This window comes from Solea senegalensis, linkage group LG1, assembly GCF_019176455.1.
Source record: "Solea senegalensis isolate Sse05_10M linkage group LG1, IFAPA_SoseM_1, whole genome shotgun sequence".
NCBI classification, from domain to species: domain Eukaryota; kingdom Metazoa; phylum Chordata; class Actinopteri; order Pleuronectiformes; family Soleidae; genus Solea; species Solea senegalensis.
Genome location: NC_058021.1, coordinates 10,944,059 through 10,955,537, shown reverse-complemented (window position 1 = coordinate 10,955,537; position 11,479 = coordinate 10,944,059). Strand labels below are relative to the sequence as shown.

General features: G+C 40.6%; 1 protein-coding gene across 3 annotated transcripts; it reads right to left on the bottom strand.

The window, feature by feature from the left end:
* Positions 1-1,827: 1,827 nt before the first annotated feature.
* On the bottom strand, positions 1,828-11,175 carry LOC122765246 (cyclic AMP-responsive element-binding protein 3-like protein 3-B). Of its 3 annotated transcripts, none has more exons than XM_044019411.1 (10): positions 10,996-11,171; positions 10,752-10,850; positions 9,760-10,033; positions 9,125-9,246; positions 8,476-8,586; positions 8,203-8,309; positions 6,004-6,072; positions 4,501-4,585; positions 2,864-2,912; positions 1,828-2,763 (listed from the first exon to the last, which is right to left on the bottom strand). In XM_044019411.1, the coding sequence occupies exons 1-10, from the start codon at positions 11,008-11,010 to the stop codon at positions 2,573-2,575; spliced, it is 1,122 nt and encodes a 373-aa protein (XP_043875346.1). In that variant the 5' UTR covers positions 11,011-11,171; the 3' UTR covers positions 1,828-2,572. The 3 variants fall into 3 exon arrangements, with proteins under 3 accessions (XP_043875346.1, XP_043875339.1, XP_043875355.1); XM_044019404.1 differs by having other exon boundaries at positions 2,864-2,957; positions 10,996-11,170; XM_044019420.1 differs by lacking the exon at positions 4,501-4,585 and having other exon boundaries at positions 2,672-2,763; positions 2,864-2,957; positions 10,996-11,175.
* Between the last annotated feature and the right edge of the window lie 304 nt (positions 11,176-11,479).

Genomic DNA, 11,479 nt, shown 5'->3' with positions numbered 1-11,479 from the left:
TGTCATTCAAAATCAGTCAAAAAAGTCATACTATAGTATGTCGTCCAAAATCACTTAAAAAAGTCATAGGTTAGTATGTCGTCCAAAATCAAAATCACTTAAAAAGTCATAGGTTAGTATGTCGTCCAAAATCATTCGAAAAATTCTTTGGTTACTATCTCGTCCAAATTGTGACACAAAAGTTATATTTTGTTATGGCTTCTAAAATTTGACAAAAAAGTAGTATTTCGGGTATGTCGTCCAAAATGTGATAAAAAGGTCATAGGTTAGTATGTCGTCAAAAATGTGACAAAAAAGTCATCCCACCGTATGTGGTCCAAAATTTGACCAAAATGTCATATTTCGGTATGTCATCCAAAATGTGAAAAAAACCTCATATTGTGGTATGTCGTCCAAAATTTGACAAAAAAATCATATGTCATCCGGAATTCACCAGGGCCCTCCTTTGGTATAGACACAGTGGACGCCTAGCCTGTTCAAAGGAGGAAGCTGACCAACACCTTCAGAACACCCTGAGTGACCCCACAAACGACTAAGATCTCGGACTGCACAATGCCATGAAGAGCCCATGGGGGCATTTGATCTGAGGGAACACTCCTGAAAGAAGTTCAGGATGTGGTGAGGAAAGCACTGGCATGTCAGCACCAGGACCAAGTGGCTGGTCATTATGCCATCTGTTCACCAGGTAATTTCATCCTCTAGTTCAGTAGTGCAAGTTATTTATTAAAGTATCTGCTTGTCAACTTTAAATATTTGTACATTCTTGCATTCTTTTTTGTAATGAGTGCCTTTTGGTTTTTCCCAGGCTGCCATGTCACGCCATTGGCTTTTTGTGTTCTTTGAGTTCAGTCTTCAGTGAGCCTGTTAACACCCTGCAACCAAAAATGAAACCTCATCTGTGTTATACACTTAAAATATGACAGCTGTTGGATGGATTAAGTCTGAGTTTCATATGTTATCTAAAAAAATGAATTAACACTTTGGTTTTAACTTTTCATCTTGTAATATTTAGACTTTGTGTATTGCTTCGGTTTATTACAGTCTTACTCAGCTTTGTGGCTACAAAATCCAGTATGTTATCATGCAAGCAGAAGTTAAACATTGGCCGTTTCTCAACACCCCCAAGTATGGAAGTACGACTCAATTATGTAATGACCAAGTATGGGAGTACACAAGTAAAGAGAAGTATGGACATTGAGAAACGTCCCTCGTGTCTTGGAAACACCAACATGTTAGCATTAGCCAGTTGATGGTTAATGTTAGCATTTGGCTAAAAGCACTGCTGGTTTATGTGTAAATTCTTGTTTCTGTCATTATACTAATGTCTTTAATTTGCTGCCCAGTATGTGATTTTGAAAAGTGCTGAAAAGATAAAGATGGTTATTAGTATTATTATTATTATTATTATATTATTGTAATATTATTATCCTCTAAATGAATAACAAGTACATTTGATGGACATGACCTCAGTGTCCTTAGCAACTGCCCTGTCTGCAAACTTTGTTTTGTATTCCACTGAAGTGTTAACACAAAGAATATGTAATTACTATCTCGTGAGACTAGCCTGACCAGAGTTCACCTGCTTCAACAACAGAGTTTTAAAATAAATGTAACCTCATGCATTGACTTTGAAAGGCATCGCTGCATTTGCACCGTGCAAGAGGATACAGACAGAGATTGGGTTTTCTTCAGTCTTTACTTTGTGTTTTGAGATTCAGATATGATCAGAGATTTGCAGCCGAGACTCTGTGAAAGCGATGTTGTAAATAGATAAGCTGGTTGATGAAAACAGTGGATGTAAAGTGCTACACCAGCACCCTGAGACAAGAATGACTATGGACTACATGGTTTTAGCTGGCAGCTTTAATCATTATCTCTCAAATGCAATACATAGCAGCTGTTTCATGCAACAGTTTTTTGTTTTGTTTTTCTACAAGAAATAGGCATGTCACAACAGTAACACAATAATGACATTCTCCATAGTTGAAAAAATAAATCTTCAATGAATAAAAATGTTTTTGCCATGAGGGTGAGAACCCATCTGGCAGTTTTTGCTATACAATAATTTATTTCTGAGGACCAAATCATTATGTTTTTCCAAAGATTATCTCTTTAGGTTTGGGATGAAAATGTTTGCAAAACAAAATATGCTTCAATAAGTGAAGAGTTATAACTGAAAGAGTTATTCTTGTTTTTCCAACATATTCATTAAAGCAGATAACCGAACACAGCAGCAGCATTGTATACATTTGTTCTATTTTGCCGATCACACTGTACCTACATCTTGCACTACTGTATAGTAAGTCCACAATGAAATAAACTATCCACCAGGTACCTGAAGCTTCACTCATCCATAGAAAGAAAGAATTTCATCTCTGTGGATGACTCACTCGCTGCCCTCCACTAAATTTTCAGTGAGTGAGTGAATGGCAAACACATTATGACACGTCACCCAGTCTGTGCAGTGAGAATCTGCTATAAAAGCAACAATATTTGCTTATTTGGATGCTGCCTCTGCGACCGAGCTTGCACTTCTTTGCTACTGTCTTTATTCCCGGGGAGTCTGTGTAATTCAGTGATCATCCCGGTGCCTGAAATCCTGGTGGCGAGACTGTATGTTGACCATGTGGACATCTGTCCAGGTCCAGAGCTTCTCTGTCAAACTGCAGAAGGCCTCGTAGCCTCTGGAGACAGACAGGAAAGGAGAAGCAGGAGGAGGGACATCCTGCACTTCATCCATCAACTGTAGGGAGCGGGATGGCACTGAGGAATTAAGGCATGTTGGAGATTCATTAGTATGTGTTTCTATGTTTGTCAGTATGTGTTACTCACAGCAAGGGTGAGTGTATGCGTACGCCCACACCTTTGGCCTCCATGTACTCTCTCCGGCCGAGTTGGCTGTAAGGCTCGGGCTGAAGATTTGAGGATATAAGTAGAGATAATGAGAGGAGCAAAACCTGGATATGAATACAGACAACAGGACAAAACCAGGCCACACACACAGACACATTGAAAAAGACAGAACATACAAGGTTGAGAAGAACACAGGGTTGAGAAGAAAATTAGTTTTTAGGTTTAACCTACATCCTGCAACAAAAGATAAGCACATGCAGGTGCCACTCACACATTCGACTTAACAGCTTTAAAGTCCACTGTGCAACAATAGTGAGGGTTTATTGGCAGCAATTGCATGTGTGTAAGTGTATAATGGATTTTAAATAAGTGTTTGGTTATTGGAGCCTTAGAATAAGCCTTTTACATATATAGTGACTATTCTGGTCTGTCCTTTAGTCGACCAGTGACAATAGAACCATACCCCACTACTTTAGGACTAAGGACTAAGGACAGCAATCTTGCTCCATCCTGTTTCTATAGCAGCTAGAACAGACAAACCAGCCAGAGAGTGTCATTCACATTTGTGTTTTCAAGCAAAAGCAAGCAAAGAAGAACAACATGCTTTCTTGTGTGCAAAGAAAGGATTATGGCCGGAGGTTGGATTTCCACTACAAAAATAGTATACCTACTCAACGTGGGCAGAGTCATCACTGCATGACTGAAACGACGGTGACTTCGTTTTACATGCGATACACACAAACGAGTATTAAAAAAAAGTACCTGGTACCAGGTACTATGCTAGTGGAAACGCAACTTAACCGTGCTGAGCCGAGGTGAGGCGAGTCGAGCCAATAGTTCTAATAGTTCCCTGACACAAATTGGCTAGGGAGGAGTGAGTGGATGATGCCACTGTTTGTTATTAACGATAGTAGCACAGAGAGTTGTCTTTTATCTTGAGGGTTGAATCCCTGGCCACTAAACTCCACTTTGCTCCTGACAGCTGTGACAGAAAGTGTGCTGCACATAGGTGTGATGTATGAAAGTGTCTGTGAATGGGAAAAACTGTAGTGTAAAGGAGTAACGTTATGGGTAGTAAAGTTATATGCATTATCTATTTACCTTTTGGTGTGGCTTGATAAATAAATGAAACAGAGGAAAAAGCCAAATTCCTGAGGAAATCAACTTAAGTATAAACACAAGCCTCACAGCCTTACTGCAACAGTCTCTTTCCTCACACAATGCCCAGGTGACTTCTTATGCCCCTCATAGCCCCCACAGAACTCAAACATCTCAGTCCTACAACAAAAACATGTCAAATATCACTAAGTAATTGTTACATTACACCATAAAAATAAACATGATCTGCTGAGGAAATGTCATTAAAATCACAACACACATCTAATCAGCCTGACACGACCAGACACAGTGGCTTCACTGAGCCTGATTGCTCTACGGATTACAGGCAGGTGAAAAGGTAGGAGAGCACATTTTCACACTGCAGTCTCACTATTAGATGTCATTAATTCTTACACAGTGGACCTTGGCTGGTGTGTTATTGTATCTGTAAAGAGAGCTGAGCATCAGCTCCATATTATATTGCATATATTATACATTAAGAGTTGGAGTTTTGTCTGAGATTAAATTTTGTTGTGTTATCTATCTCACCAGGATGCAGGTCCCTTTGTGCTTTGTCTTGCTGGAACTACTCGAAAGGCGAGCATGTAGCTGGTTTAGCTGCTCCAACAGAGCACTGCAATACAAATACATACAGCAAGATGAAAGAGACTGTCAAAAAAAGGAGGGAGGGGGGCATCATTGTTCACTGGCAACAAAAAGAAGAGCAGCATGCGGCACAAAAGTAAGCGTATGCAGCTTCTTCCCATGTTTTGTTTCAGTTCGCTGCAGCACTCTGCCAACCAGCGTCAGGACTAAAGCAGCCTAATGAGATGGCAGGATGAGAAGGAAGTCAAGCCAGATAACACTGTGACATGCTTTAAATGTGGATCTTTTCATATTCTGGCAATTCAATGATAGCAGGGAGTTTCTTTAATCAGGTTGTCAGCATCTTTAAAGTGAAGGCCCCTGGACAAAATCATTATAGATCATTGAAACACTGACAGGTGTTAATACAACACACAGCAAAGGCACAACAAAAGGCTCACATAATGAGACTTTGACTCATAGCAATGTAGCTCCATGACAAGGACATCAACAGTGAAACAAATGAAACGGCAAACAGAATGATAAAATGAATGCATACAGCATATTTTGTTGGGCTTATTTCATCTGTTTGAAAGGAAATACTAGGAGATGTTGACAAAATAAACTGATAAAAGTTTGTGTTACAATGTTTAAAGCACTTTTGGGCTTCAGAGCTGAATAAACCCCTCTGTTGACTGTATGCAGTTATATCTCAGCCACCACAAGCATGCGGGGCTTTGATGTGTGCAGCAGGCTGCAGAAAGTGAGATTCTCAGCATTTAATGGCTTCAATAATGGTCTTTTTTTAGTCCTTCATAAGCTTAAGACAAGAGCAGAAGAACTGCCAGAAAAATGCTAAACTAAAAGACTGTTTGTCTGCTGTAATATTAACTCCAATAATTAGCATTTCACAGTTTTTAAATGCACTTGTTTGCCTTCAATCTTCACACAACACCTTTTCATTTTGTAATGTTCAAAGTAAAACATGGTTAGAAAATACTAACATACATATGGACAAAAGTATTTGGCCTCCTGTGTTAAGTTTTGAATGCAGGTGTTTCAACTGATTTCAACACTTCAGCATACCATGACATTTTGGAGAATACTATGCCTCTAACTTTGTGGCAACAGTTTTATTCTGCACCCCAGAGCACAAAGCAAGGACTATAAAGACATGGTTTGACAAGTTTGGTGTGGAAGAACTTGACTATACTCATACATGCTCTACAGAATGAATGGGTGCCGCAAATTCCCATAGAAACACTTCATCAATCATGGCGAAAGACTTCTGAGAAGAGTGGAAGCTGTTATAGCTGCCAAAGGGGGACCAACTCCCGGATATTCCACATTTAAAAATATTAAAATAACAGTCATTTTAAACTGCATCCAAATAATTGTATCCATATAGTCAACTTGAAACATTAAACTGCTGAAAACATCTGCTTGCAGGCTCATTTGAGGACTCACCTGTTGGTGTCCTCCAAATGCTGGACCTTTCGCTGCAGCTCCAGGTTGTGAGCGCTGCATGCAGACATCCTACAGAAACAAGAGGGCAAGAACATTACATTACATTGCATTACATGCCATTTAGCAGCTTTTATCCAAAGCGACTTAAGTTTAGTCACTCAATTTTAACTTCTTTTACAAAAGATGTAAACACTGTGTTCTCAGGTTTGAAAACGATAACACAGTTCCATGATTCCAAGTGGCAACCAGTTGTGCTGTCACCTATAACAAGCTGAACTTTTTGAAGCCCCCAGAATTGTGTTGTCAACATTTTGCAACCAAAACTTCAGCGGGGGGCGTGGCATCGCCTGCTTGTGGTCTATTTTCCTTTAAATTAGAACTAAATGTACAACATTGACATAACAGTCAATCACGCACCTGTTCCTATGGGTTTCTTGACAGGCTTAAACTTGGCAGGTGACTTACAAAGGGCACCAGTGTGTGCAGTGCTGACTGTGATGTTGTTTGGATAAGAAATGCAAGCGATATTGGAAGAAAAGTGATGGTTATGAGAGCTGCCTCTGCCCCCTTTAACACGGCACAGAACACAGTCTCAGATGACTCTTATTCTGAAATGAATGACTGATAAGAAATAGCGGTGGTGATCTGTTAGGATCGAGCAATCCTGTAAATAACCAGCGGTTCCTCTGAGCTATGAATTGTAGCGAGAGGACCAAGCACAATTGTGGCGGGGTAATTGGGGCCAGTCTGCCATGTCTTTCCTCATCTGGGTCAAACTACAAGCTCTACCATGTCACATTTTTTTGTGGACGTGCAATGGATGGAGGAGCCAGTGTGGGGGTGGCAGGCAGGATTAATAAATCTGGCAACAAAGGCTGCATGGCTTTGTAGTATGGGGCTCATTCTTCACAGCCTGGAGGTAGCTGAGGAGAGGAGGAAGAGGATATAAACTGAACCTCCTGTCCTACTCTGAGATGCAGCATCTGTCATCTGCAGCTTATTCTATCCGCATATCATATCCCTACAAGTGTGTAAGTCAGTATGCCTCTTTGATCCAAACATCTTGAATTATAAAGATACAATTTTGTACAGACACTCATGGTTCCCAGGAGATCATGACATAGTTTGTCTTGCTGCTTTTCCTCCTGCTCATACCTTGTGTTTGACAAGTATGGTTTTGCATGAAATGTCTCCACAACTAATGCATAACTTGCTGTGGAATACTTTGCTGTCATGTTGACAGGTTGCTCACTGCCAGACGTGAAGACTCGTACTCTGTAAGTTGCACAGTTTCATAGGCTGCATCTAAAACTAAAGCATGGATGGAATAAGTAAGAAATGTAAGAACGAAAATTCTGTGCGTTAAGAGAACGACAACAGTCACAAAAAAAGAATGGACTGCTAATCAGGAAATATGATGACTGAATTATGTAAGCATTTAGTTTAAAGCATATGTGTGTCAGCCTGTGTTACCAAACGTGTGCATGCTGTGGCAAATATGAGTGTGTGTGTCGTGAGTGTACAAGCATATAACCTGTTATACTCTTGTTATGGTTTGATTTACACGCTTAATAAATCGACAAGATACTATAAATGTGTTAATTGTCATGCTGGAGCACATCTGTTCCTGTTGACTGTTCTTTGCAGCTTTTTCTGCAGTTCTAATGTGGAGCTGTCCGCTTAAATGTGGATCCTTCCCGTGCCTGAAAGAAAATGAAGAATGCTAGAGAATCAATAATGGGATGGGCCACGGTACTTTCAGTTTGGCAACAACAGCGGGATCTGTCTGTTACTGCTGTGATGAGTTCCTCAGCTATCAAGTAACGTTGTATCCAGCTCTGGGAAGCCTCAGAAAGTTTGACATTCAATCTTGTTTCTCAGCTTGACTTGGTCAGCCATAACCGCAGCAACAACCTCAGCTTAGCTCTGGCTTTTTAATTCCAAACAAACCACTGCTCCCACTGTCAGTTTCCTGTCAAGCTTTTTCAAGGTAAGACCCAGTAAACAGCAAAGGAAAAACAAAAAGAACCAGTGTTTCAGACATTGTAAATAGTCAGAGTAAAGTTAAAGTGAATTATGCATATGACAAAAATGGGCTTGTTACAGTGCTCTTCACAGTACAACAAATTGCTACACACTTTTCTCCAGCCAAAGTGTGCAGAGATAATGTCATGTTGAGCGAGTGCAGCTGGCTTATACCTTCCCTCCAGACTATCCACATATTCCCTCCTCTTCTTACGACTTTCCTGAGCTGAGCGCTTGTTTCGGATTTTCCGCCGGATCTTCTTCAAAACTTTCTCTTCAAACTTCTCAGGGAGATGAAACATGTGGGAGGATAGGGAAAAAGAAAGAATATGAGAGAAAAGGATGACTCGGGGAGTGGATGATGGTAGCAGCAGCAACAGAGTTTGTGTGTCTGGGAATTCATATTTAGAATTGATGCATCTGCCCTACATACATCTAAGTATGTACCTTGGACAGGGGCAGTTTGCTGGGTAAGTTCACCCCCTCTTTAGCCAGGAGAGTCTTCTCATCCTCATTAAGTTCAAGCTCTGGCAGGGAATGCTGGGGGATTTGTTGTGCCTGTGAACCAAATGGACAGAATATTCAAGTTAGAGTCCCTCACCTAAAAATGACACTGAAGCAAATGAGTGGCTCTGGAGTTCAGTGCCACCATACTAATAAAAACACAAGAAACCCTCTCTAGAGCCATTGTTTGATTCAGTCTGGGCCACTGTATAAAGATACTGGTCCATGGCAGACTCTGTGAAGGTGACCTGGTCCCCATGTTATATAAAGGGATCAATTTAAGGTAATAAAAACACAGCAGTTCTTACTTTTGGGGGTGATTAAAAAAAATTATTAAGAGCATAATTATAAGTACTATACTGTTGACACATCACCCTTAAAAGTCCAGTGTGTAAGAATTGCGAGATCGCAACAGGCAGTGGATTCCTCACCCAAAGGGTGTCAGGGAACTCCAGTGGCCTCCAACATTCTTTCACAACTGTCCTCACAATCGGCTCTCTGCCGTTCCCTCACAGGTGTTCTTCCTTAACTGCATCATATTTGCATTGTTCATATAAATAATCAGTGCCATACCAAACGATTCTGTCCTTACTTTCCGTCCCAGGTTTGATAACAGCAGGTCCTTCACTGTAAGCGTCTGATTGGACAGCAGGGGGCAGCTTTGGTTGAGGTCAACTGCAATTGCATGCTCCTGGAGGTCACTGGACTCCCAACCTTCAGATTGAATGAGTAAAACAGCAGGAGACGTTTCACAAAATTGCCACCATGCGCCATTTAAATGCTTAGGTTGCTAGACCTCTGTGCCTGGTGCACCCTGCTGTTTTGCACAGTCCACACTAGAAAATATAACGTCACACTTTTCTCCGTTTGAGGTCTTTGTGTTATTTCAGATGTGGTTTGACCATTCAGTTTTGTTGTAGTATGGGGTCAGTAGTATGTGTTGTGAAAGGCAGCAAGACAGCATCCGCGTGTGATGAGTGACAACTCTGCAACCTCGTATTCTTCACAAATGCTTTAAAAATTGACCCCTTGAACCTCAGTCAACAATTTAAATTTTTCTGCTACACAAAGAAAAAGATTATTCTTACACCAAAGTCTCTGTGCAGTGTGTGACTGGCTCAGTGACTTACAGGTTAAATTGGTTAGTTTGTGCTCACTGCTGATTCCATTCATTACTAATTTTGTGGCTATAAGAGATATTTCTCAACATGCCAGCTGTAGTCTTACATTGATTTATGGAAACATCAGTTGTTTTTCCATTTTTGAGCAACTGATTGCGCAGAGGTGGAGGCTGAGAGAACATTGGCGTGTCAAAGGTTTGGAAAGCGTTGCAGTAGGATGGGTGAGGGCTCTCTGTGGGATCTGTCAGAGGGTCCTCATTGATGCTACTGTCAGTTGTGCAGGGTGACCACAGGGGGGACGCCGGGGCTGAGGAGGAGTCACTGTCACCCAGCAGGGTGTCGAGAAAGTCATCAGCAGAACCTCCCTCAGGGTTTGGGGTCTGGGGTGGAGGAGGACGTGTGATCACATGACCGTCTTAGTGCTGACTTAATCAGAAAATCATACTCTCATACACAAGCACGGAAAAGAACATTCAGTTCACTTTCCTGAGAATATTTGCTTCTTCACCGTTGCAGTCACACAGGAGAGCACAAGGACAGAGAAAAAACAGCTTTAGCTCTTAGTGACACTTAATAATAGTGGTAATAGTATAATAATACATTGGGACGTAATATTATGATACAATCTTATTTCCTGTGCAATTTCCAGCTTGCTTATAGCAACAGTCATGGTGCGATAACACAGAGATAACGTCGCAGAGATACCATGTTATCTCCAGAGTAATATTCAGGAAATGAGAATTACTGTGGGTTACCATAATAACTTTCCTTTAAAACTTTGTGAATCTAAATCAGTAATTAGCATATTATAAAGTTGCTTTCTCTTTATGTCCCACACATATTTTGCAGTAAATCAGTAAATACCAAGCTATTACTTGTTACTTACGATAAAAATAAGATTGTATTACAATAATATAAATCCTTTTTTGATGACTTTTACCATTCTATAACCATATTGTTAATGTAGCACAATGTAAAAAACTTTCTATTTAACTCACTGGCCCGGGTAGAAAATACAGATCACACTCAGCAGTCACCCACTCATCATGAGATTTAGTGAGTGTGTGGTTGTGTTCGCTCAATAATTACCGTACTTACCTTATGAATTGTGATAGTCCACGATTGGTTGCTGTGGTAACCGCTGGTTTCATACGTGTTTCTGAGCAGAAGGTCGATGAAATCCAGCCCACCGTGTATCTGAAATAAACAGCTGTACACTGAGTCTCAAGAAGAAAGGATGCTCATGTCACTCCTGTGTGTTCTCGCCGCTTGGTTGAGAATAATACACCTAAAATCTTCAGGTGTAGGTGTAGTACAAAAACCCAACAATTGTACATCTTACCTTGTCTGTTGACATAATTCCACTGTTAAAGCAGCAGCAGATGAAACGTTGGTGAACCTTTTCCAACAGGAATCAAATCACAACACACTCTGAGATCCAGATACTGTCTGTGGGTTTGTGTCCAGGAGGAAGGCTCGAGTGTGATTCAAGGGACAAAGGTGAAATGCAACATGATACAACTGCATGACATCAACCCAGGTGATCACCGTCCAATCCAGGTATCAGCAGACAGCTGAGAGAGCCAGGCATCATAAAAAAGAGGAATCATGGATAGATTAATAATCCAAAATTGATATCAGTGAGTCAACACTGATTTGCTGTGTGGTTTCACATTCACTTGTTGGACAGAAGTGATTTACAACTCAAAAGTTGCTCTTACAGACTGTTGCTCAGCACAACTATAACTTCATGATTGTTACAATAAACAAAAAGCATTTCAGTAAAAAGAAAAGAGGATTTCCGTTGTGACATACATAGATATTTT

Bases quoted from the DNA above. Each gene is read 5' to 3' on its own strand.
- LOC122765246 (XM_044019404.1), bottom strand. The intron at 4,586-6,003 runs GTGAGTCCTCAA...TTTGTATTGCAG, and splicing joins CATTTGGAGGACACCAACAG to TGCTCTGTTGGAGCAGCTAA. The intron at 2,958-4,500 runs GTGAGATAGATA...ATTCATATCCAG, and splicing joins ACAAAGGGACCTGCATCCTG to GTTTTGCTCCTCTCATTATC.